Raw genomic sequence first — 23,770 nt, 5'->3', positions numbered from 1 at the left:
GTGCATTGCAGATTCAAAACAACCTTATTTTCTCAACTTTCACTGGATCAAATGCATGTCAGTGCTAATAGTCCTGCACATTTTGTGGAATCCAGACTTCAAATAGGCTGATTTTCAGGGTGAACCTTTAGATTTTTCTCTTACTTAAAGTGCAACCTCAACTCTCCATTTCATTATTCACCTCGAGTCCCGTGTCTGTCACGTTGCTCTTGAATAAATGGACTCGACACAGTGTTTACTCTTTGCCAACTTTGTACCTGTTTGAAGAACCTCTATAGACATCTCCACAGCCAACACTTTCCTTTGCTCAAAAGCAAACATAGACAAAACACAGCCGTAAAGGTCAATTCAGTTAGCAGTTGCTTTAAAAAAGAAGCATACACATCAGGTCGCGCACACACCACCTCAAAACATACTGTCTTTATTTAAATTTACAAAAAAGAAAAAATACAACATAATAAATACATTTGATTTAGTATACGCCATTGTGAAATCTTCCGTACCAACTGACCCCCACTTGGGACTGGAACACAGCAGTCTGAGAAGAAGGTAGAAACAAGGATGAATGCAGAAGTTCCACACCCAATTTACAACTGACCTAAACACCTGATAAACCCATGGAATGAAAAGAGGCATTTTTTTATTGTTCCACAAAGAGAAACAGTTTTGTGTGGGGGACTTTATTTGTTACACGTTTTACCATACAATAAAACAGACATATCTCATATTTAATTTAAGACCCCAAAAGCTTTTCACACTTGAAACTGTTGAACCAGGGTCATTTCTAACTCTGGATCAACGTAATCCTGGGTTATCTTGTTCTATGCTACACGGTTACGACTTTCAAGGTTAAATTAATCTTGGGTATTCAGGCTTCCTAGTTTCACATTGTACATTCGTTAATCCTGGGTTAACAATTTGTTTAGCAGTTTAATGAGGTCAAAAACAATGATGTAAAGTATAGTGCACCCTGACCAGTGTTAATAAACATGTGATCATCTCTTGATATTACACACAGACTGAAAATTCATACGACTGATTTTCCAAATATGTATAAATGTTTTTATTTTGATGAACACAGAGAAAGATATTCGGAATAATACTTGTAACCAAACAATTCTTGGCCACCATTGACTACCATGGTAGAATGCCTAACATGCCTCAGAACTGTTTGCTTTCCTGCATTCTTCAAAATATCTTCTTTGTATCTTACAGAACAAAGAAATGTATAAAGCAAATTGTTCTTTGGTAGTCAATGGTGACCAAGAAATGTTGTTATTACTCGGATAAAAGGACAATGAAAATTATTAACTCATTTACTCTCCCACAAGTTATGGAGATGGTGGTCTAGTGGGTTAAACCACTGAACTGATAAATCAAAAGGTTGCTGGTTCAATCCCAGCATCCACCACCAGTGTGTCCCTGAGGAAGACACTTTACTCCATGCTGCTCCAGGGGGATTGTCCCTGTAATAAGTGCACTGTAAGTCGCTTTGGATAAAAGCGTCTGCCAAATGACTAAATGTAAATGTAAATTCCAAATCTATGGTAGTCAGCCAATAATTGTTTGGTTACAAGCATTTTCCTGAAATCTTTCTCTGTGTTCGTCAGAACAAAGAAATGTACACTGTGTCTACACCGGACGCGACATGACACACGACTTGTTCTAAAGGGATTTAAAATTATTAAGGCTTCTAATGCGTTCAATTGTCGTGTTGTATCGCGCCGCGTCCTCACACGGTGTTATACAGATTTGGAACAACTTGAAGGTGAGTAAATGAAGACAGAATTTTCATTTTTGGATGAAATGTTCCTTTAAATAGCCATAAAAAACATCAATAGATTTACTGTAAATCACCTTTCAACATTTCTCTTAGATCCCAAAACAAGCATGTGTGTATGGAACCTGAATGAGGTAAGCGCCAAGAAAGTTTATGATAGCTGTTCATTGCTAAACAATGCACTTTAACATTCTAGCACCATGTTCTTTCTGTATACCAAAAGCAGTGCTAACCCTAAGGGTTTCCTAACCCAGGATTAAACTGCACTATATGGACAAAAGAGCATACAAAATAGCATCTATGGCATAATAAAGAATTTTGCTTCTATCTTTGTTGCAAAAGTTTTGGAAGAGCCTTTTTCTGTTCTGAAATGACTGTACCCCTGTGTACAAGTCATTGATGGGTTTCAGTTCATGTGTGAGATTTATGCAGACCAATCAAGTTCTTCCTGTGCTTTGTGCTCAGGGGCATTGTCACTTTAGAATAGAAAAGGGCCTGCCCATAAAATGGCTGTAATATTAAAAGCATGGAATTCTCTAGAATATGCTGTTGCTTTAAGATTTGTGCTAATGCAAATGACTAAGATCTCATTAGAAGGGGGCGTACCAATATGTTTGCTTCTATCTTTCTGAAAAAGTGGGTTAGCCCAAGAAGAAAACCCAGGGTTACGTGTGAATGTGAAAAGCCCTATATTTGATCAAGCATGACATTTGTTGGGTCTGAATTGGGTGAAGCCCCCTGTATTAATTATCTCTCGACCTGTGTGCATGGTTGAGCATGATACAGTTGTTCTGGTTTAGTCCAGTCACAGTGAGTCCGAATCCTTGTGGCCACAGATAGTTTGATTAATCGGGACATCGGGGTGTGAGAGCGTGTGCTCAACCCAGAATGAGGAATGGAAAAATGACTTTTTACAGGAATTCGGAGCAGTTACACATTTAGTTATTCAGGTCTTCTTTCATATTTAATTCCGTTAACTGTCCCTTTTTGAGAAGAGCACGTTTAAATCCAACATTTTTGTCCAGAGTCTTCCAGTTACATCCAGTGGCATCGGGTCCTCTCAATGCAGTATTCTATATAATGTTCCCCTTCATTTCTGTTCATTTAGTTTATGTTTTTGTATTGTTACTTGAAGACTACAGTACGGTTGTCACTTGTCACAATGGCATTCAGTAATATTTACATTTAAGTGCATTTACATATAACAATTTTCATGTATTTTTTTTTTTCTCAATAACATTTTATGTATTTTTAAACATCATGTATAAAAGTGCACTGAAGCTGAAGCACATCTGTCAGCTGTTGCAGATCGTCATAACCTTTGACATGGGTTTTCAGACCAGATCTCTCAATGTATTCGTGTTGCACAATATTAACAATGTGTTGTAATTTTGTGATCTTTTTGCAACTTTCTAAACAATCTGTTCTTGCTAAAACGTGTGAATCATATTGCACCCTGACAAACAAGCCACATTAAAAAGTCCAAGCAGAGCTTTCAAGCAGGGTTTGAAATTGATGTTTGTTTTCGTGTAAACACAGAGAATCTTTGTGCAAACACGTATTCAGGACTGTACTGTAATGTTCAGCGCTTTTCTTTTGAAATGAAATAGACTGAATAATTCAGTTCTTTTGCTTTGTGAATGTATTAACAATTTCTGTACAAACATTAATTTCCTGTGAGAAGTTTTGGAACACCTGAGGAAGTTTCAGAACTTCTCATCTTTTCATACTGACAGTTGTGACATTGTCTTGCCACAAAAATACAAGTTAAACTCTCTCTCTTTCTCTCGCTCGCTCTCGTAATTAAATGCCATCTAGAATACAGTTAACGTTGCTTTTTACTTTGCCAAACACACTTGAGGAATGTTAAATGCTGAACAAAGACACACAAGCTCTCTGAGTGTCTCTCTACTCACCATTCAGCTTTTCAACACTTATTGCTTCAAATTACATCAATCACTCGCTCCAATCCCTTCTTCTCTCTCTCCCTATCCTACATTCATTTTTCCCTGTCTTCCCTTATTACCTTTCCACTTCATCTCTTCCTCCTTACCTTTCTCTTTCCATTACTCTAGCTCTCGTTGCCTTTTAATCACTGTCCCACCCCAGCCTCTCTCTCTCCATCTCTCTCGCTCTATTTTTCTCAGACATTCGCCTGCTCCTCATCTCCAGACTGCTCCTCTTTCTCCTCCCGTTCTCTCTCTTTGTGCTTTTTGCTTGATTCTGCATCTCCCTCTTTATCTTCTTCGCCGTCCTTCTCTTTGTCTCTGAAAAGCTGGGCTAGTTTCTGGAACTGTGGGCCCCAATCTTCTAGCCCCGCTCCCCAAACCTCCTTCTCTGCCTCCTTCCCTCCCTCGCTGTCCAGAGAGCTTAGCGACCCTGCACGTGACCCTGTACCCTCCAGCCCGTACACCTGCACCGAGTCGTAGGGAGGCTGCGAGGGGTCAAAGGTGACCTGTGCCAGTCGTAGACGCAGGAACTCGCCGACCCTGAGGGCCAGAGAGTGAGCCCCTCCCACGGGGGCACCCCGTCCCGACGCATCAAGTGCTGAGGGCCAAGCTCCACCATAACCCAGGATACCCCCGAATGCTCCCCGCCCCTGCCCGGGGTAAGGAAGAAGGTGGGGAGTCATATCCCTCCTGCCCAGTGGGTATCCCGTCATACCCAACCGTTCATGCCAGTCTCCCATGAACCCTCCACCTTCTGGGTACATCCCAGCACATGTGCTCCCACTCATGGGAATGCTTCCTTCTCTCTCGGGCCTCCCCACAACAAAACCCCTCCCCATCTCCAGCCCTTTCCGGCCCAGAGTCCCTGGGTAGTCCCTCTGCTGCTCCCCCTGCAGGATAGTGGCGTAATTGCCGCTGACGGACTGCATTTCCGTGCTTCCGTTGGCGGCGTCCACACCCCCAGCATGGCTGGACTCTGCAGTACCGCTCCTGTTTAGTGCGAGACTGGGCCGCGAGGGGTGCCGCCCAACTCTCGGAAGCGTGGTGGAGTCACACATCCACCCACCCGCTGGGCCTGTCCCAGCAACCGATCCGGATCTGGTCAACACCAACTCTCGTTCACGGGGGGCCATGTCCGCCTGGACCTGTAGGGCGCGGGGAGGAGCAGGAAAGTTAGAATGGGAGGTAAGGATGAGTTTTTTCTTCTATTATGGGTGTGACAGAGAAAGGATGGTTAAGAGAGGGGCAATATTAGAAGGAAGAAAAGCAGAGCGATATTTCAGACACGATGATCAGGTGAAAACTGTAAAAATAGGAAAAAGGTGAAGTGAGACAGAAGAACGTGTGAGTAGAGAAAGAAAGCGCGAGTCGGGTACTTTCAAAACATATGGAAGAGTGAGAAAAAGACGCAGAGAAGCTGAAAGAGGTTAATTGAGCTCTAAAAGGAGCTAACGCTACACTGTGAGATGAGGATGAGGAGAGAGGGAAACAGTGAGAAATAACACATGTGAACACATCTTCATCATCAACCTGCTCAGAGTGCCTGATTTAGTGAAATGCCCCCAAAAAGTTGGACACGCCCACTTCAGTCAGATGCAAGCATGAATATTTATATTTATCAATGTATAACCAATATAAAATGTCATAAGAGGAACAAGTAAATACAAAAATATAATTCTGTCAGAGATATTGGAAGAATGCTTGTAAACAAATAGTTCTTGGTCACCACTGACTACCATATTAGAAAATAAATCATTTTGATAATGAATTGAAATAGGATGAATAAATCAAATAAGACAAATCATTTAAATAGACAACATATTCATTCTAGGTATCATATTGCGTTCTAAATATAATCTTGAATGAAACAATTGCTCACAGGAAATAAATGAATATCGCATGAAGGCATGTCAGCAATCTGGCAGCATTGGGTATGAGATGGGTTTTCTGTTCAACGCGACGGTGCAAATCCAATTAATACCTGCCTTAAAGTCACATTAATTTACTCTCGCAGTAACTGCTTCTGAAACTATTTTCTGAATTGATAAATCACTTTGCTGGTGCAATTTAATGTGTTGACACCACCCATTACTTTGTGCACATATAAAAGGCACTACTTATATTGCATATTAATTAAGGGAAATCCATGAAAACGATTGCGTTATTTTGTGCATTATTTAATACTGTATGTTAAAAATCAGCTCAGGCTTTTTTTATGTGGTTTGTATGTTTATGTGGCTTAGTAAATCAAGGGCCTTAGCAATAACTAACTTAGGAACGTGTGTAATAGTGCACATTTGTTAGGCTGTGTTAACATACAGTGCAAATAGGATGCATTCTTGTGTCTAAACGCAGTTGATCGGACTGTGGACCAGAACGAAAAAGTCTTCACAAAAACAAAAAAGTCCTCAGATAAACTAGATGTCTGCAAATTGTTCGAAAAAATAATAAAAACATTGCTCAAAACAGGCAATGAGGAATCTGAAAGTAATTGTATTGAAATGCATTGCTAAAGGTGGAATTTGTTAAACAAGTGGTGTTTTGATGGCTGTTACAATGGTGAGAGAATAAATTTAGATTCTTAAATTAGATAAGTGTTTACCGTGTTGACACCCACACACAAAAAAACTCAAATCTAGATAAACGTGCGATGATAGTAGACATGGAAGTCATGACAGATGTTTTCTTATTTGAAGGTTTATATATCTTTGATTTGTAGAGCTCACATCGGTTACATCAAAGTTTACATCAATAATTTTTATAGCTCCACATGAATTATGTTTCAGTTCAATTTGAAATTGCAACTTTACTCGCCAGTTGGCAAGTAACTTCATGTTATTTATTCAACAAAGCCTATCTGTATTTACGCTTGTTAAGTGTTATTTTTAGACCCTGTCTACTACCATCATGTTTATATGACACTATGGCTGCTTTAATGAAGAAAAGTTAACCAGAAAAAATATATATTCTAAACGTAAACAAAGAGAGAAGCATTTTTACCCAGTCCAGATCCTGGCCTTGACTCTGACTCTGCGGGGTGTCACTGCTCAATTCCTCTTTCAAGTCGTTTTTTCTTGGTGTTCCACCTTCAGATGTATTTGCTCCTTCTTGTAGTACCCCTGGCCCTTCTTTAGAGCAATGACCGGCTTCTGCCGGGGCGGCATAAATGGCTCCAGGATCCAGAGGCCCAACCACAGCTGTCTGGTTCTGTATGACGAGAGAGTGGTCTGGTTGACCTCCGGGGAAGTGGTAAGCGAGCTCCGACAATCCACGTTCATGTGAACGACGCAGCACGGGGAGGGTCTGGCTGCTGTAGCATAGCCGTCCATACAGAGGAGGTCCTTGATTGTTGTACTGCCCGGGGTCCAGCGCTCCAGCTTGAACCCAGTTGCTGTATGCACGAGCTTTGTCTTGGGTGTGATGTGAATAACGTCTAGGAAAACAGAGAATCAATTGAATCCAAAAAAGAAATGATACACCTCCATGTTATTTCAAACCTGTATGACTGCTTTAGCAGAACCCAATAGAAGATATAAAGGATGTAACCCAACAACATTGAAGCCCATTGACTTCAGTTATATGGACATAAAACCACTAAGACATTTATCAAAATCTTCTTTTCTTTTCCCCATTAGAAAGAGGCATATACAGGTTTTGAAGGATAGACTTTTATTTTTGGGTGAACTGTCCCTTTACATGACCCCCGATGAGCCACACTCACATGTTCCTGCTGTCCAGGGTGCGATACCCCCTGCGTGCATTATGTGGGGCACTCTGCAGCGCTGTGATGTCAAACGCAGCCGTGTCCGCCTCGCCCCCTCCTTCATCATCATACGTGATGATGTTTTCTCTTACATCATCCTCTTCTAATGGCGAAAGAGAGTCTCTTTTCTGTCGGCGCAGGGACAGAGATAAAGCGCTGACAGCTAGAGGAGGGAGGGGGAAATTGAGAGGGTTGGAGAGAGAAAAAGAGATAATGTTATGTGTTGCCATTTATAAAAAGAGAGGACTGCGTTTGTGCTGGGTGACAAATTTTCGCAATAAAATTGCAGGGTGCTACTGAATGACGGATACTCAAAAGCCACATTAGAACAGCTGGCAAATTGCGGCCTGTTTCACACATCCTGCATCTGCGATGCATATTTCAGCGCCAGTATTAACAGGTTACAGCAATCACGGCACATGCAAGATACCACAAGCAGCACTTTGTCTGTTTTTGCTGCACGTGACCTGTTAAACTCAATGGAGAAAAACATTGAATGTTGTATGTGATGCTTATAGTTGCACTTTGGGCTTGGGTTTGGTTCTTTGTAGATTCATTAAAATATGGCAAATGTGAAAACCTTCCTCTCTCAAATCAGATTTCTCTAAGATCAAGTTTAAAATCATTCTTAGTGGCCCACTCCTGAAAACACTGGATTTATGGCTGTTATTAAAATAAATATTTAAGTAGTAACACAGAAATCACTTTGTATTCTGTATGGTAGCAAAGCTCTTTTAATGTCACAGAAATGCTGTCAGTGTGAAAGCACGCTGGAAGCCCAATGTAATTACATTTATTCTGTCTGTGTGCAGAATTAAACAGTCTCTGTACAAGCAAATTTCACGGTACATATGGCACTTCTGCACTGAAGAGACAGCATAACAACAGACACCTAATGATAACTATACACGGATGAAGGTCATTGTGAGTACCTCGTTTTTATGAAACAATTATCACATGATACATATTTTATGGACAGAAATGTTTAATGAAAAAAGTTTTTCAAAGCTGCAAACTGTAAGTTTTGCCTCTCTATAGCCATCTCTGGTTGGTTTCTTTACAAAGTTTTTAAAAGGGGTAATTCTCCCCAATCTGAAAACTCATCATTACTCACCCCAGATTGTTCCAAACCTGTATAAATAACTTTTTTCTGTTGAACACAATGAAAGATATTTGGAAGAATTTTAGCAACTGACAGTTTTGGGACATTATTGACTAGAATTTTTTTTTTCTCTGTTCTGTTGAACACAAAATTCGATATTTTGAGGAATTTAGAATAGCAAACAGTTCTAGGGCACCTTACCATTTGTGACCCTGGATCAACAACTTCAAAGGAAATTTTCTCTATATTTTCTAAGATTCCTGAGTTTTACACGGTTGTATCGCTGTCAGATATTGTCATATTCTAACAACTCATTCATAAATATACAGTTTATTTATTCAGCTTTCAGATGATGTAAAAATCTCAATTGCGAAAAATTTACCCATAAGACTGGTTTGGTTGTCCAGGGTCACATTTTACAATTTCTTACTTTGGTAGTCAATGATGTGTTCAACAGAACAAAGAAATTGATACAGGTTTGGATTTAGGGGGGAGTCCACTCTTATAATAGGTGCTCCAAAAGTACTAACTTAAGTAATAACTGTTCTGTTTCAAAAAAGGTTCTTTGTGGCGAAAAAAAGTTCTTCAGATTATAAAAAGTAAGATAGAGATCTTCTTTAAAGAACCTTTGACTGAATGGTTCTTTGTGGAACCAAAAATGGTTCTTCTATGGCATGGCTGTGAAGAATTTTTTAAGCACCTTTATTTTTTAGAGTGAAAAGTGTGGGTGGAGTATCTGTGTAATGCACTTAATCAATAACTGATTTTTGTTTATTTTCAACCAAAAAAATTTGCAGCTTTGAGAAAAAAACAACTAAATATCATCTATTTAATGTCATCTGTCTGTTAAAGGATATAATTCCTAACATGTAAACATTAATGCTGTAATGCAAAAAAATAAACATCAGCTATGGATTCTGTGCTATACTGTAAGTTAAAGCTTTAGATGCACCGTTATGAATCTACAGTGATCTTACCCAAGAGAGTAGCAACACAGGCTAGAATCGCCAGCAGGGCGGCAGTACTGAGTCCAGGAGAGGGCAGGGAGGAGTGCTGGGGCAAACAAACCGTCTCTCTGTCCCACTCCCCCTCACTTTGTTTTTCTTTTTCTCCAGCCCGTGCACCCCCTCTCAGACATGGACACACTGACACAGTGACCGTCCCCGTACTGGTCAAACCGGAGACCCCGTCTCTCAAAACCAAAGGGACGTAAAGGGTGAGAGAGGAGTATGCAGAGCGAGACAGGGTCTGCAAAGGTGACGTCAACACCAAACTAGCAGTGGGGCCTAAAAAGAGAGAGATAATAGCAAGAAAATGTTGAGACAGAATAAGAAAAGAATGTTCAGATCAAATCGAGCTTGTTCGATTTTTAATTTAATTGAACTCAATCGAGTGCAGTGTAATTCCTTTGCTGCTGGTATTACATTTGTACAGACCAGTGATTCTGAATGCAGCGGGAATGCAAAGGCACATTTTTGTTCTACCCTACGGGGGTAGCTTTTTAAGCCATTTTATTCGTGCTGGCTGTTCTAGAAGGAAGGTAAATTAATTATGCATCATCCTCATTAAATAGCTTGTTTTAGCCAATGGTTGCCATCTCTTCACTGAGATGGCAACCCCTGTGCATTACAATGAGTTCAGTGAATAGATAAATCAGAGATGGCGGCTGAGGTGAAAAATGGTTACAAAGACATGTACACTACTGGTCATAATTTAGAGTACTCAAACTCGTTAATATTTTTCTTCATGATAATAATGGTAAACTTATAAAAAGTAAAAGTAAATCAAATATATTTTATTATATTTATTTACCTTTTTTTTGCTAAAAAGTATTGTATTAACCATATTCAGTAGTCAAAGTCAAAGTCAAATTTTTATTAAATTAATGAATTTTCTGCACCCCTCCTTGAACTGCCACCTTACCGTGGTGGAGGGGTTTGAGTACCCGAAAGACCCTAGGAGCTATGTTGTCCGGGGCTATATGCCCCTGGTAGGGTCTCCCAAGGCAAACAGGTCCTAGGCGACGGGTCAGACCAAGAGCGGTTCAAAAACCCATATGATGACTATAATTTCGAGGACCGTGACGTCGCCCGGTATGGCGCAGCCGGGGCCCCACCCTGGAGCCAGGCCCGGGGTTGGGGCTCGTATGCGAGCGCATGGTGGTCGGACCTTCCCCCATGGGGTCCGGCCGGGCTCAGCCCGAAGGAGCGACGTGGGACCACCCTCCCGTGGATTCACCACCTACAGGAGGGACCGTAAGGGGCCGGTGCAAAGTGGAACGGGTGGTAGTCGAAGGCGGGGGCCTCGACAACCCGATCCCTGGACGCGGAATCTAGCTCTAGGGACATGGAACGTCACCTCTCTGACGGGGAAGGAGCCGGAGCTTGTGCGTGAGGTTCAGAGATTCCGACTAGAGATAGTCGGGATCACCTCTACGCACAGCTTGGGCTCTGGAACCACACTCCTCGAGAGAGGATGGACTCTTTACCACTCTGGAGTTGCCAAGGGTGAGAGGCGGCGGGCTGGTGTGGGTTTGCTTATAGCCCCCCAGCTCAGCCGCCATGTGTTGGAGTTTACCCCGGTGAACGAGAGGGTCGCGTCCCTGCGCCTCCGGGTCGGGGATAGGTCTCTCACTGTCGTTTGCGCCTATGGGCCAAATGGCAGTGTAGAGTACCCGGCCTTCTTGGAGTCTCTGGGAGGGGTGCTGGAAAGCGCCCCGACTGGGGACTCCGTCGTTCTGCTGGGTGACTTCAACGCCCACGTGGGCAGCGACAGTGACACCTGGAGGGGCGTGATTGGGAGGAACGGCCCCCCTGATCTGAACCCGAGTGGTGTTCTGTTATTGGACTTCTGTGCTAGTAACAGTTTGGCCATAACGAACACCATGTTCAAGCATAAGGGTGTCCATCAGTGCACATGGCACCAGGACACCCTTGGCCGGAGGTCAATGATCGACTTTGTTGTTGTTTCATCTGACCTACGGCCGTATGTCTTGGACACTCGGGTGAAGAGAGGGGCGGAGCTGTCAACCGATCACCACCTGGTGGTGAGTTGGATCCGATGGCGGGGGAGGAAGCTGGACAGACTCGGCAGACCCAAACGTACTGTGAGGGTCTGTTGGGAACGTTTGGCCGAATCGCCTGTCAGAGAGATCTTCAACTTCCACCTCCGGCAGAGCTTCGACCAGATCCCGAGGGAGTCTGGAGATATTGAGTCCGAGTGGACCATGTTCTCCACCTCCATTGTCAACGCAGCCACTCGGAGCTGTGGCCGTAAGGTCTCCGGTGCCTGTCGAGGCGGCAATCCCCGAACCCGGTGGTGGACACCGGAAGTAAGGGATGCCGTCAAGCTGAAGAAGGAGTCCTATCGGGCCTGGCTGGCTTGTGGGACTCCCGAGGCAGCTGACAGGTACCGACAGGCCAAGCGGACTGCAGCCCGGGTGGTTGGGGAGGCAAAAACTCGGGCCTGGGAGGAGTTCGGCGAGGCCATGGAGAAGGACTATCGGTCGGCCTCGAAGAGATTCTGGCAAACCGTCCGACGCCTCAGGAGGGGGAAGCAATGCCCCACCAACGCTGTTTACAGTGGAGGGGGGCAGCTGTTGACCTCGACCGGGGATATCATCGGGCGGTGGAAGGAATACTTCGAGGATCTCCTCAATCCCGCCGTCACGTCTTCCATTGAGGAAGTAGAGGCCGAGGGCTCAGAGGCGGACTCGCCCATCACCCGGGATGAAGTCACCGAGGTAGTCAAGAAACTCCTCGGTGGCAGGGCACCGGGGGTGGATGAGATCCGTCCTGAGTACCTCAAGTCTCTGGATGTTGTGGGGCTGTCTTGGCTGACACGCCTCTGCAGCATCGCGTGGCGGTCGGGGACAGTGCCCTTGGACTGGCAGACCGGGGTGGTGGTCCCTCTTTTTAAGAAGGGGGACCGGAGGGTGTGCTCCAACTACCGGGGGATCACACTTCTCAGCCTCCCCGGGAAAGTCTATGCCAGGGTACTGGAGAGGAGAATCCGGCCGATAGTAGAACCTCGGATTCAGGAGGAACAGTGTGGTTTCCGTCCCGGTCGTGGAACACTGGACCAGCTCTATACCCTCTTCAGGGTGCTGGAGGGTTCATGGGAGTTTGCCCAACCAATCCACATGTGTTTTGTGGATCTGGAGAAGGCATTCGACTGTGTCCCGCGCAGCATCTTGTGGAGGGTGCTCCGGGAGTATGGGATTCGGGACCCTTTGCTAAGGGCCATCCAGTCCCTCTACGACCGGAGCAGGAGCTTGGTTCGCATTGCCGGCAGTAAGTCAGACTTGTTTCCGGTGCATGTCGGACTCCGGCAGGGCTGCCCTTTGTCGCCGGTTCTGTTCATAATTTTTATGGACAGAATTTCTAGGCGCAGCCAGGGGCCGGAGGGCGTCGGGTTTGGTGACCACACGATCACATCTCTGCTCTTTGCGGATGATGTCATCGTGCTGGCCCCATCAGACCAGGACCTTCAGCATGCACTGGGACGGTTTGCAGCCGAGTGTGAAGCGGCGGGGATGAGAATCAGCACCTCCAAATCTGAGGCCATGGTTCTCAGCCGGAAAAGGGTGGCTTGCTCACTTCAGGTAGGTGGAGAGTTCCTGTCTCAAGTGGAGGAGTTCAAGTATCTGGGGGTCTTGTTCACGAGTGAGGGAAGGATGGAGCGGGAGATTGACAGACGGATCGGTGCAGCTTCTGCAGTAATGCAGTCGCTGTACCGGTCTGTCGTGGTGAAGAAGGAGCTGAGCCGCAAAGCGAAGCTCTCGATTTACCGGTCAATCTACGTTCCTACTCTCACCTATGGTCATGAGCTGTGGGTCATGACCGAAAGAACAAGATCCCGGATACAGGCGGCCGAAATGAGCTTTCTCCGCAGGGTGGCCGGGCGATCCCTTAGAGATAGGGTGAGAAGCTCGGTCACTCGGGAGGAGCTCAGAGTAGATCCGCTACTCCTCCACATCGAGAGGGGCCAGCTGAGGTGGCTCGGGCATCTTTTCCGGATGCCCCCTGGACGCCTTCCCGGTAAGGTGTTCCGGGCATGTCCCACCGGGAGAAGACCCCGGGGAAGACCTAGGACACGCTGGAGGGACTATGTCTCCCGGCTGGCCTGGGAACGCCTCGGTGTCCCCCCGGAAGAGCTGGAGGAAGTGGCTAGGGAGAGGGAAGTCTGGGCATCCCTGCTTAGACTGCTGCCCCCGCGACCCGGCCCCGGATAAGCGGTAGAAAATGGATGGATGGAATTTTCTGCATACTTAGATCAAATAAATGTAACCTCGTGGGTTTGATTCTCAGGTACTTTAAATATTAAAATGTACTTTAAATAAATACATTTTAAGTAATTAAATAAACCTATTCTTAATATATGAAAATGTACTTTGATATTTAAAATACTTAATTGAACTATTTTTTATTATTATACTATACTAAATATACTTAAAATCTAAAAATACTTAACATATAAAAATGTGTAGACCATTTTGAAAGATGAAAACAACACTTGTTCAGAAAAGTTAAACAAACATATTTATGGCTTAACTGTGCATGTGAAATAAAAGACGTAACATTGAAAATTGAAAAATGGAAGTGCTTCTGGACAAGTATTGTTTACATTAGTCTATGGTTTGAATGGTATTAGCATAACATCATGCTAACGTCAAAATACTCAAATTCATTTTAAGTCTCCTACACATAACACTATTTATGTGGCGTTTATTAAAGTGTTCCAAATCATTTGCTTACAAGATTTCTTCATACAACACTCCCTTAGTGAGTAACTGCTACCTACATTTTGGACCAGAGCTTGTATCTGTGTGTGCAAAGAGAAGATAGATGTGTGGCAGAAAAGCAAAAGCAAACAATGGGGAAAACAAAGGAGCAGACACAAAGCGGCCACACAATACAGTTCCAGACACAGACTAACAGATCCAGAGAGGGTCTGATGCACATGGACGGAATGGGGAAACAAATTGGAGGAGCGGGAGATAGCGAATGAGGAGACTGCAGACCTCCGCTTTCCCTGATGCTAAAGTTGAGGGCAACACTGGAGTCCGGAGGGATGTTGAAATGGACGGCACTGTCATTTCCTCCCTCGTCTCTATCAATCGCCCGCAACACCTGAACCACCTGAGAAAATGAGATAGGAAGAAGATGGAAAGAGCGAGAGAGAAAATAAAGGACAGAGCCAATAGGGAGGATAGGGGAGAGCAAAATAATAATAGTTAGAAGGGTGAAGAGAGAAGAAATTCATTTAAAAAACCTGATCCGAGTTTTAATCGAAGATATCAGCATTAACCTCGCCAGCACCTCTGAAAATAGGTGACTGGAGACTGATTAGCTCATGACACACTCGCACAATAATTAAGTCTGACTGAGTAGAGGGCCTTGGGAAATACCCAAACATAGAAACAGCTTTAACATGCGCTCTAAAAACCAAGCACTGACTCTAGAGATCTAGTTACGCTGGAAAAATTACACTCTGTGGGCCTCCTTCAGCAATGTCCTCCTCTCTCAAAACCAAACCAAGCTGTTTGATGCAGATCAGAACTTATAGGTTAGGCACTTGTGCTGATGCTCCAAAAAGTTTTATTTCACTGCTGCGTCAAGACGAGACTTTCCGCTTCATAATGTGACTTGTTGTAGGGAGCTTCATGTGAAATTTATTTTTATGCATTTGTTTATCCAAAGCTTTTTACAGTGCATTCAAAATAAACATTTTATCAGTATGTATTCCCTGAGAAATCGAAGCCATGCTCCTTCAATTGAGCTACAGAAACACATGTAAGATATGAAAAGTAGGGAGTCATCTAGTTATCTATTCAAAAGTGATTTACAGAACACTTACTATAGTGACAATGCAAATCTGGGAATAAATACCTCACTCAGTGCTGACAGCTAATGGTCAGGCCCAAACAGAATTCTTTTTTCATAATGACTTTTTCATTCATCACGGATAAGCAAAAGGTTTTTGTGTCCAGCAGGTGTTGTTACGATATCTGCCAGCAGGTGCAAATTAAATGAATAGCTCACCCAAAAATACAAATTCTGTTTTCATTAATTCACCCTCATGTGGTTAAAAAACCCGTATATGACCGTTTCTTCTGTGGAACCCAAAAGAAGATATTTTGAGAAATGTCTCAGTGGTTTTGTGTCCATGCAATGGAAAGCCATTAGGGTCTAATGTTGTTTGGTTCACTATGTTCTTCAAAATATGTTATATTGTGTTTTGCAGATGAAGGAAAGTCATACAGGTTTGGAATGACATGAGGGTGAATAAATTACGAAAGTAAACTATCATTTTATTTAATTTCAATTCGATATGCTTTATAGCGCTTTTCACAAATTTGCATTGTTGTAAAGCAGCTTTCCATACATTTAAGCAGCATTTAGGCAAATTAAGCCACGCCAACCAGCAATTCTGTAACCTTGGTTTATTCTCTTCAGAACTTGAGCCAGGAAGTTTTAAACTCAAATAATACACTTGGAGTTGGAAAAAAACAATACAAGCTGAGGCACATTAAACAGATGGGGACTGCGCAATTAAGAATGACAGAAAAAACACGAGTCGAGCAAAAAACACATAAACCTGGAGAGCACTCAAAATGAATGAGAGAAATGGAGGCACGTCAACAGACCAAAAGGATGAGCAGGTTTCAGTGTAAATCTAAAGAGAAAATGAAGATGCGCGCAGAATCCTCTAAGTGGGAACAGCAGCGACTCAGCCGCGGGGCAGAGGCAGAAGTAATCAATCAGCATGCGGCTTGTATAAATGGACACATTCACAGATGTGCGCAAAGAAATGAGCGCACAAAAAAAAGTTCATGCACCACCGACACCCGTATGAACAGAAAGTGCATTAGTCAGTGAGTCTAAAGGGTTGAAGTCTTTAGAAAAGGTAATTAATCACCCATAATTCACCTGACAATTACGTAATTGCATCGCTTTACAATAGGACTCCCATTAGTGACATCCTGTGTTCTTACATTTCAGCAGCGTGACAAAAGAACTGGAGACAGGTACGACCTCAATGGTCTCAAGAACCCTAACTTGTGCATCAAACTGTCTCACTCTCACCTGTCCAGCAGAGGCGGAGTCACACATCGCTGTGTTGTACTGTCTGTCCAGCTCTGGAGCGTTGTCATTTAGATCCAGTGTTTCTATGGCAACCACCACTCTGGACACCTGACTGGGGTTATCTGGGGTAATTGAGAGGAAGAAAGTCACAGAACACACATACTAAGCTTAAATGATCTCTGAGACGTGCTCGCCTTAAGTCTCGGACAGGGAAGGTAGACCACTTTCTTCTAAAACGTTTCACACAAACAACACGGGCTCATCCTGTACAATCACACACAGGCTTTCTTGAGCCTATTCTCAAGATCTCAAAGAATTGCAAAGTGTTTTACAAACTGATGATCTATTTCTCTTTAGTGAGCTTTCTATTGATCCAGCCTTTTAAGGCATCATAGGTACATTGGGAATATGAATGCTGTTCCAAATGGCAGACTAATTGCAATGCAGCATCACTTATGCTCTTCACGAAGAGGCCAGTTTCCATAATGCATCGTTGCATCTTAGTTAAAAAGATTCAAAACAAATAAATATCTGTTTGTGCTTTCCATGTATTTATGTATGCTTAAATTGGGTATAATTTTCTTGCTACAAGTACTGTTCCTATAGTAAAACCAAAATCTATTGTGAGTCCACACATGTGCAGCACACGATTTCTGTGGTGTGTGGAGCGAACACTTATAGGGTTTCATCACGGGATGAAAGTCTATGTAGGCAGCATGCAGGACACTGTTTTCGGTCACCGCTTCAGGTGTCTTCTCAAATTCTAGACTAATGGCTTGTCATGGCAAATAAATAGCTTTTACCGTAGTATGTCGGTATAGTATAGGTTGCACCGGAAGTCAAACGTAATGGATTGGTGTGATGCTGAAGCGAAATTGATGCTTTCTCTCGCTCTCTGGTTATAATGCAGTCCCACACACACTCGCCTCACACTCGTTTGGACAGATTTCACACAAATGTCTTGGACCGCATCCACGCACATACACACACAGAGCTCTAACATCATGTTGTGGATTAGTGCCCACTGCTTCATTGCTTTGCCTACAATAGCCATCGGCCTTCCTGAAGCTGCTTAGACCTACTTTCCATACTGTAGGGCCAGGCAATATGCCTTGTTTCAGACTTCTGACAGTATTCACATATTATTTTTTCAAGCCAAGTACTGTAAATATATTATTTAATATAATAAGTTAAATACATAAAACATCATGTTAAATATAATCAAGACATTTTTCTTCTTTGTCTTGCAGGCAAATGTTATATTTACACAAATATTATATATATTCAATATATCACCTGTCCTTATTAAATTGACTATGAAATATACAGTAGATAATGCAATTTAATATTTTGCAATTTATAAAACCGCTGAACCCCAGAGTAACATGGCTTGACAACACAGTACTGTATATTCCTGCTCAATCATCACGCCATAGACATTACATCATTTTTGACCAGAATTACAACAGCAGGCATGCTTGTTTTAATGAACAGCAATGTATGTCGACCGATGTCCGTGTCACCTCATGACATATTTTTTGTGTGTTTTTGTGTATATTTGTGTACCTCTCTGTGTGGCAATGATGGTGATATTATGCCACTGCTCATGCTCGCGGTCCAGCTGTGTCGCCGTAGTGATGAGCCCAGAGTCCGGAGTGATGCGGAAAAGAGCCTCCGGGTCGGACTGAGGATCAATTGAGAACCTGAGGGAGACATGAGTCACTTTGACTATTTTAAATCCAGTGGCTGGAAAAAAATAAGATGCAATTGGCAAGGTATGAATTCTCAAATCCTTAACTAGTCATTAATAAAATATATATAGTCCATTGGGATAAGGCCAGATCGATCATTGAGATTTGCCATTGAAATCAAGCAAATATTGTTGGTAACATAATTACCCTCATCTCTGTTATTTTTGGAGTGTTGAACACAGAACCACGCAACCATTAGTTCATTAGCAACATAATGGCTCTGTTCCAGTAAGTTGCTTACATAGACAGCGGTTTTATCCATTATAGACAGCTGATATAAAGTCTCTTAGAAAAAAAAGGAAACCAAATTATTTTGTAATTATTATAATTCTAAGTATATTGCACAAAGAATTTATGGAACAAAGCTGTGGAAATAAAGTGATTTCCTAGTTACCACACTGACTATTTTATTTCATAATAAATTATATAATGGATATGAGGAGTGGGTCATTGAGAAATATTACCTGGTCATGAAATCTAATTTACATGATGAGGGGATTAAATTTGATTTAAACAGTTATTAATCTAATGGAACCAAACCAAAGAGTACAGTTACAAACTGCATAAATCACCTGAATTCAGTTTGATTAACTAAATGGAAATTGCTATTTTTGTCACTGCACGTACTTCACAAACAACAGATGTCTTTCGGTTGGGTAGTTCATCTGTCGCTTGATAAAAGCCTTTATTGCAAAGACAGTGTTGATAAATACCTGTACAGCACATTTTTAATTTGCGAGACATGCAACAGAAATAAGCTTGGTGTCAAAACTCTTCTGTAGCGTAGTGTCATGCTGTGATCTGTTAATTTGTTTACTGAAAATAAATACACGACTAAACAGGTATAATGCAGCAGTGCATGCATCCATTGCAGGTAGGTTAAGGCAATCCAAGAATGCAATGCAACTCGGCTTATTCAACGATTTCATTAATACCAGTTTACAGAGTCGAGGGAGATATTTTATTCATAACTAGAAAATGTTAATAAATAATTCCATCTTATTAAAATCTAATTAGTTCCATCAAATTAAGTTCCATCTAACTAAACAGTTCAGCCAGTGTTTGTGTGCATGTTACCAAACATTTCAGCCAGTTTTTCTGTGTGCTTTGTATTGATTGTTTTAAAGCCTTTCTGCAAATATTTTCTGTGTAATACTTTCATTATTATTTTAACACAATAATAACTTTAATTTACCCCAAAAAATATTCAACCTCATATCATTCAAAACCTGTATTTGACTCTTTCTTCTGTGTAACACAAAATATATTTTTTGTTAAGTGGTTTTTTAATCCATACAATGGAAGTCAGTTGGGGCTAAGTTCTTCAAAATGTATTTTTTTGTGCTCTGCAGAAGAAATAAAATTATATACTTTTGGAATGACATAAGGGTGAGTAAATTATGAAATATTTTCAATTTCTTGGTGAGGTATGCCTTTATTAACTTTTCTAAACATTTTATTCTTTTTTTTTCATGCTGAACAGATCATTATTTTACCACATTAAGATATCCTTTTTAAATAGCTTTTTTTAAAATATATAACTTTTTATGAAAAAACAAAATCCTACATTTTTGAAAATGATAAATGGCGTTTTAATTTTTGCAACATGAAAGCATCAGGCTCTGCTTAAATTCTAGCATGGATTGCTGTTTTCTAAAGTGCCGCTGTTCTGTGCCACGTGGGGCTGTAGCCTACCTGATATTGTTTGTGAGCCCCGTATCTGGGTCCACAGCACTGACCCGCCCCACTGGGCACGCCGGCGGGCAGTTCTCTGACACGTCCATTCTGTAACGTGCCCTCGAGAACCGAGGGGGCTCATCTGCATCCAGCACAGCCACTCTGATGGAAGCACGGTCTTTAAAGGGTCCACGCCGCAGGAATCGAGGGTCAACGATGGGGTTCAAAACCTCCACTGAGAAAGAGTAGGAGCTACGGCTCTCATAGTCCACCGCCTGCAGCGCAAACACAGATACGTGTGACATGAGTTTGAACATGAAACAAACTAAATTACAGCATCTAAATGGAAACTCAAACAAAGTGATATGATTCCATATATTTTACAAAAAAGAAATGTTAATATGACCAATATAACATGAATGACTAATAGAACATGAATGAATCATCATTAAAGGGGCAGTTCACCCAAAAATGAAAATTCTGTCATCTGGAACGGTTCCACATTTGTGTAATGATCTGCATGCTGCTACAAGATCAGCAGATTGTGTGGCCATCTTCAAGAGTCGTCTGAAAACACATCTCTTCCGTCAGCACCTGACCAATCATTTCTGACTTCTATCACTTCTCCACTCTTTTTCTCTCTATATATATATATAGTATATATATGTGTTAGGCTTTCTGAGATCAGTTTTATTGCACTTATGCTTTTAGTTGTCCTTATGTTGTTCCAATTGCTTCCATTGCTTACCAAGTCGCTTTGGATAAAAGTGTCTGCTAAATGACTAACAGTAAATGTAAATTTTCTCACCCTCTTGTCATTCCAAACCTTTTCTTCCAAAAGACTTTCTTACCAAAACAAAAAAAGATATTTTGAAGAAAGCTGGTAACTGAACAGCGCTGGTGCCGGTTATCAAAATTTTTCAAAATATCTTCCTTTGTGTTCTGCGGAAGAAATAAAGTCATAAAGGTTTAAGATGACAAGAGGGTTAGTAAATGATGTGTAATATTATTTTCGGGTGAACTATCAATTTAAAAAGCAATAACACAAGTGCTGTGATAAAAAGTTTGGGGGAACAATATTGTTGCACAATACTGATCTCTATTATGATCCTCGGAACTCACTTCTCTTAATGCCAAGAGTCTTATAATTTGACACAATGTAATTCTTAAATTTTCTTTTTTTGATTGTTAGTCTCTTGAAATGCAATCAAGCTCTTTGATGAGGTTGGCAATATGTAATAGCAGGATCGGAGCCCAGCATTTATTGTATTGGGAGGACCCATGAGATCTGAATCTGGCACTGGGCAATGGTTTTGCAGCACTCTTGCACAGCAGGAGCAGGTAATGGGTTGGTTTTGGCAAGTGAAGCTGGACCGGGGCTGAAGGAGTCTGAAAATGACTGGCTCATTACCACATCTGCACCATGTGGGTAAGAGTCACTTTTGTCATTAGTTCTGTTCATCTGGTCCTTTCAATAATCCACACACAGGTGTTCATGCACGCTCTCAGACCATCCTTATGTAAGACCAGGCTGAGTTTGGATCAGTGTGTTCGGCCGCACAGACTGAAGAACATAATGAGCCGAATTCAGCTGAGCTGACTGCAGGACATCTGGAAATATCTACCACTTTCTGGGTCGAACTGACCTGCTTCATAATGCTTCCAAGATGCCCATGTACCAAAGATGGTGACTTGGGTCCTCTTGAAACCACATAAATACGTATATTGAGCCATTGCTTACCTAGTCAGATATTTGTTTGGGTCTTACTGAACTTTAATACACATCAGCTCATTTGCACATTCTATAAATCTACAAGCTGCATGAAGAAAAAAAGATTTAACATTACACAGCGGGTACAAGCACGGTTGAAGGGCACCAGCGTTCGAATAAAAGCACAACAACATTTGTATGCAAGAAAAGCGTGGAAATGAGACGGAGAGAGAAAGAAATAGACCAAGCAGAGGACGGAAAGAGTGAAGCCAAGAGAGGAGGAGGGATAAATGAAGAGAAAAGGTTCCTAACAGGATCCCATTAGAAGGAGAGAGAGACAATCTGTCTGAGGAGGAGAGATGTCACTTACACTGTGAGCACACACTCATCACCCGTCCCTCCCTCTCTCGTGTACTCAATCACTCTCTCTCGCCCTCTCTCTCTCTCAGCATCACTCCCTCACATGCTCCGTGCCCTTCCTAGTAAGCAGAGGTCTGGTGCTGACACCTAGATTACACACTCATTTCTCTCTCTCCTTCGAGTTCCTTTGAATTGCTTTTCGACGGAAGGGCCATTAAAGGAAATTAATTAAGCACTTTGGAGGGTGCACTATTTAACTTTAGTACATACACAACATGTGCTCCTATAAAGCCAAATGGCAGATCATGTGACTGTTCAAGCATTTGATTTATAAATAGAGTTGAGAGTGTGCGAGTGAATGAGAAAGAGATTTTTGAAATATTTATTTATGTATATTGTGTTTATTTACTATAAATTATGTTTTATTAACCACGTTCAGGAGAAGCCGGAGCACATAATTAAGTCCGGTCACGCTCTACCATTTCAGCTCAAACGAACCAGCACGTAAATAGACTAGGAATCTTACCTGAAGCCATCTCTAAAGGATTAAACATCCCTTCACCTCCCCGGCTCCCCTCCCTAAACTCGAATATCTAGTAGGACTCCGGGGGGGTGAGTTCTGGTTTCGGCCGTTTCCGAGCTCGGCACACTCGCCCTGTTGGGGGAAGAGAGAGTGCCAGGTTCAGAAGGAACCGGTGAGCTCGGGGCCCGCTCCCCGGGCAGCAGGCGAAATACGCATACCTTAACTACCCCAGCTATCTTTATTACCTGCACAGGTGAACTCGTGAAATGAGCACAGGTGCAATGGTATCTGCGACATTCCTGCAGCCCTCGCTTTCAGATTCGAAGGAAAGATTTTAGAATGGAGCTGCTGCTACAATTGCTGCTTCCTTGTAATATTTATATCAGGGTCAAGTGTTTACTGACTGGTTCGGAATAAACATTTCCTGCGTTAACCCGCTGTAGCCTACCAGATGAATATTTCAATACGTGAAAGATAAAGCAGAAAAGTGAACATTGACAAGAGGGCTATGCCGGGCAAATCAGGGCCTGTCTAGCAGTTAACAGGGGGCTCCCAAGATTTACATTTTACGTCTTGGATTTCTTCTCTTTGTGAATTTGTGATTCCACTCTGTTTTTCTTTGTACGCACAAATACATCTGGCTCTGAGGTTGTAAACACGTCAATCTTTTGTGCGCATGTTTATGCGCTTGTGTATGCATCCATTAAAAGGTGGCAGGTTGTTTTGAATCAGGTTGTCACTCTGACACCCAATTCACAGTCACCCCATCTCTCTCCCTTGTTTTTCAAAACGACTCTGGGACGTTAAGCCCAGATTATCCTTTGAAGCAATTCACACACTACATTCAAACAACGTACAGCTTCTCCGTCAGCTCCCTCCAGAGTCTTTATTTCTTGCTTTCTTAAGCCATACAAGCCCATATCTCTGAGTCTCAAAAAATGGGCTTTATTCAAAATTCAACCTTGGCGTGGATATGGGTTGACAATTCTTCAATCCTTCTCTCTCTTCCTTCACAGCAATTCCTTCATGATCAATGGTTTCTCTCTCCTTTCTTTATAACCTTTACA

The 23,770-nt window shown here is 42.3% G+C and overlaps 1 protein-coding gene across 2 annotated transcripts in view; it reads right to left on the bottom strand.

Annotated features, from left to right (window-relative positions):
* Positions 1-389: 389 nt before the first annotated feature.
* The window catches only part of LOC130417454 (uncharacterized), a 136,207-nt gene continuing 112,826 nt past the window's right edge, over positions 390-23,770 (bottom strand). For both annotated transcript variants that reach the window (XM_056743017.1, XM_056743016.1), the window contains 8 exons: positions 20,128-20,384; positions 18,248-18,384; positions 16,682-16,803; positions 14,617-14,734; positions 9,572-9,880; positions 7,451-7,655; positions 6,730-7,162; positions 390-4,874 (listed from right to left, as the gene is read on the bottom strand). In XM_056743017.1, coding sequence (XP_056598995.1) covers positions 3,924-4,874; positions 6,730-7,162; positions 7,451-7,655; positions 9,572-9,880; positions 14,617-14,734; positions 16,682-16,803; positions 18,248-18,384; positions 20,128-20,384 — 2,532 coding nt within the window. In that variant the 3' untranslated portion in view covers positions 390-3,923. The remainder of the gene's footprint in view (positions 4,875-6,729; positions 7,163-7,450; positions 7,656-9,571; positions 9,881-14,616; positions 14,735-16,681; positions 16,804-18,247; positions 18,385-20,127; positions 20,385-23,770) is intronic.

Source organism: Triplophysa dalaica, chromosome 3, assembly GCF_015846415.1.
Source record: "Triplophysa dalaica isolate WHDGS20190420 chromosome 3, ASM1584641v1, whole genome shotgun sequence".
Classification (NCBI taxonomy): Eukaryota; Metazoa; Chordata; class Actinopteri; order Cypriniformes; family Nemacheilidae; genus Triplophysa; species Triplophysa dalaica.
Note: the sequence above shows the minus strand (reverse complement) of the source record. Positions and strands in the feature narration are given on the sequence as shown.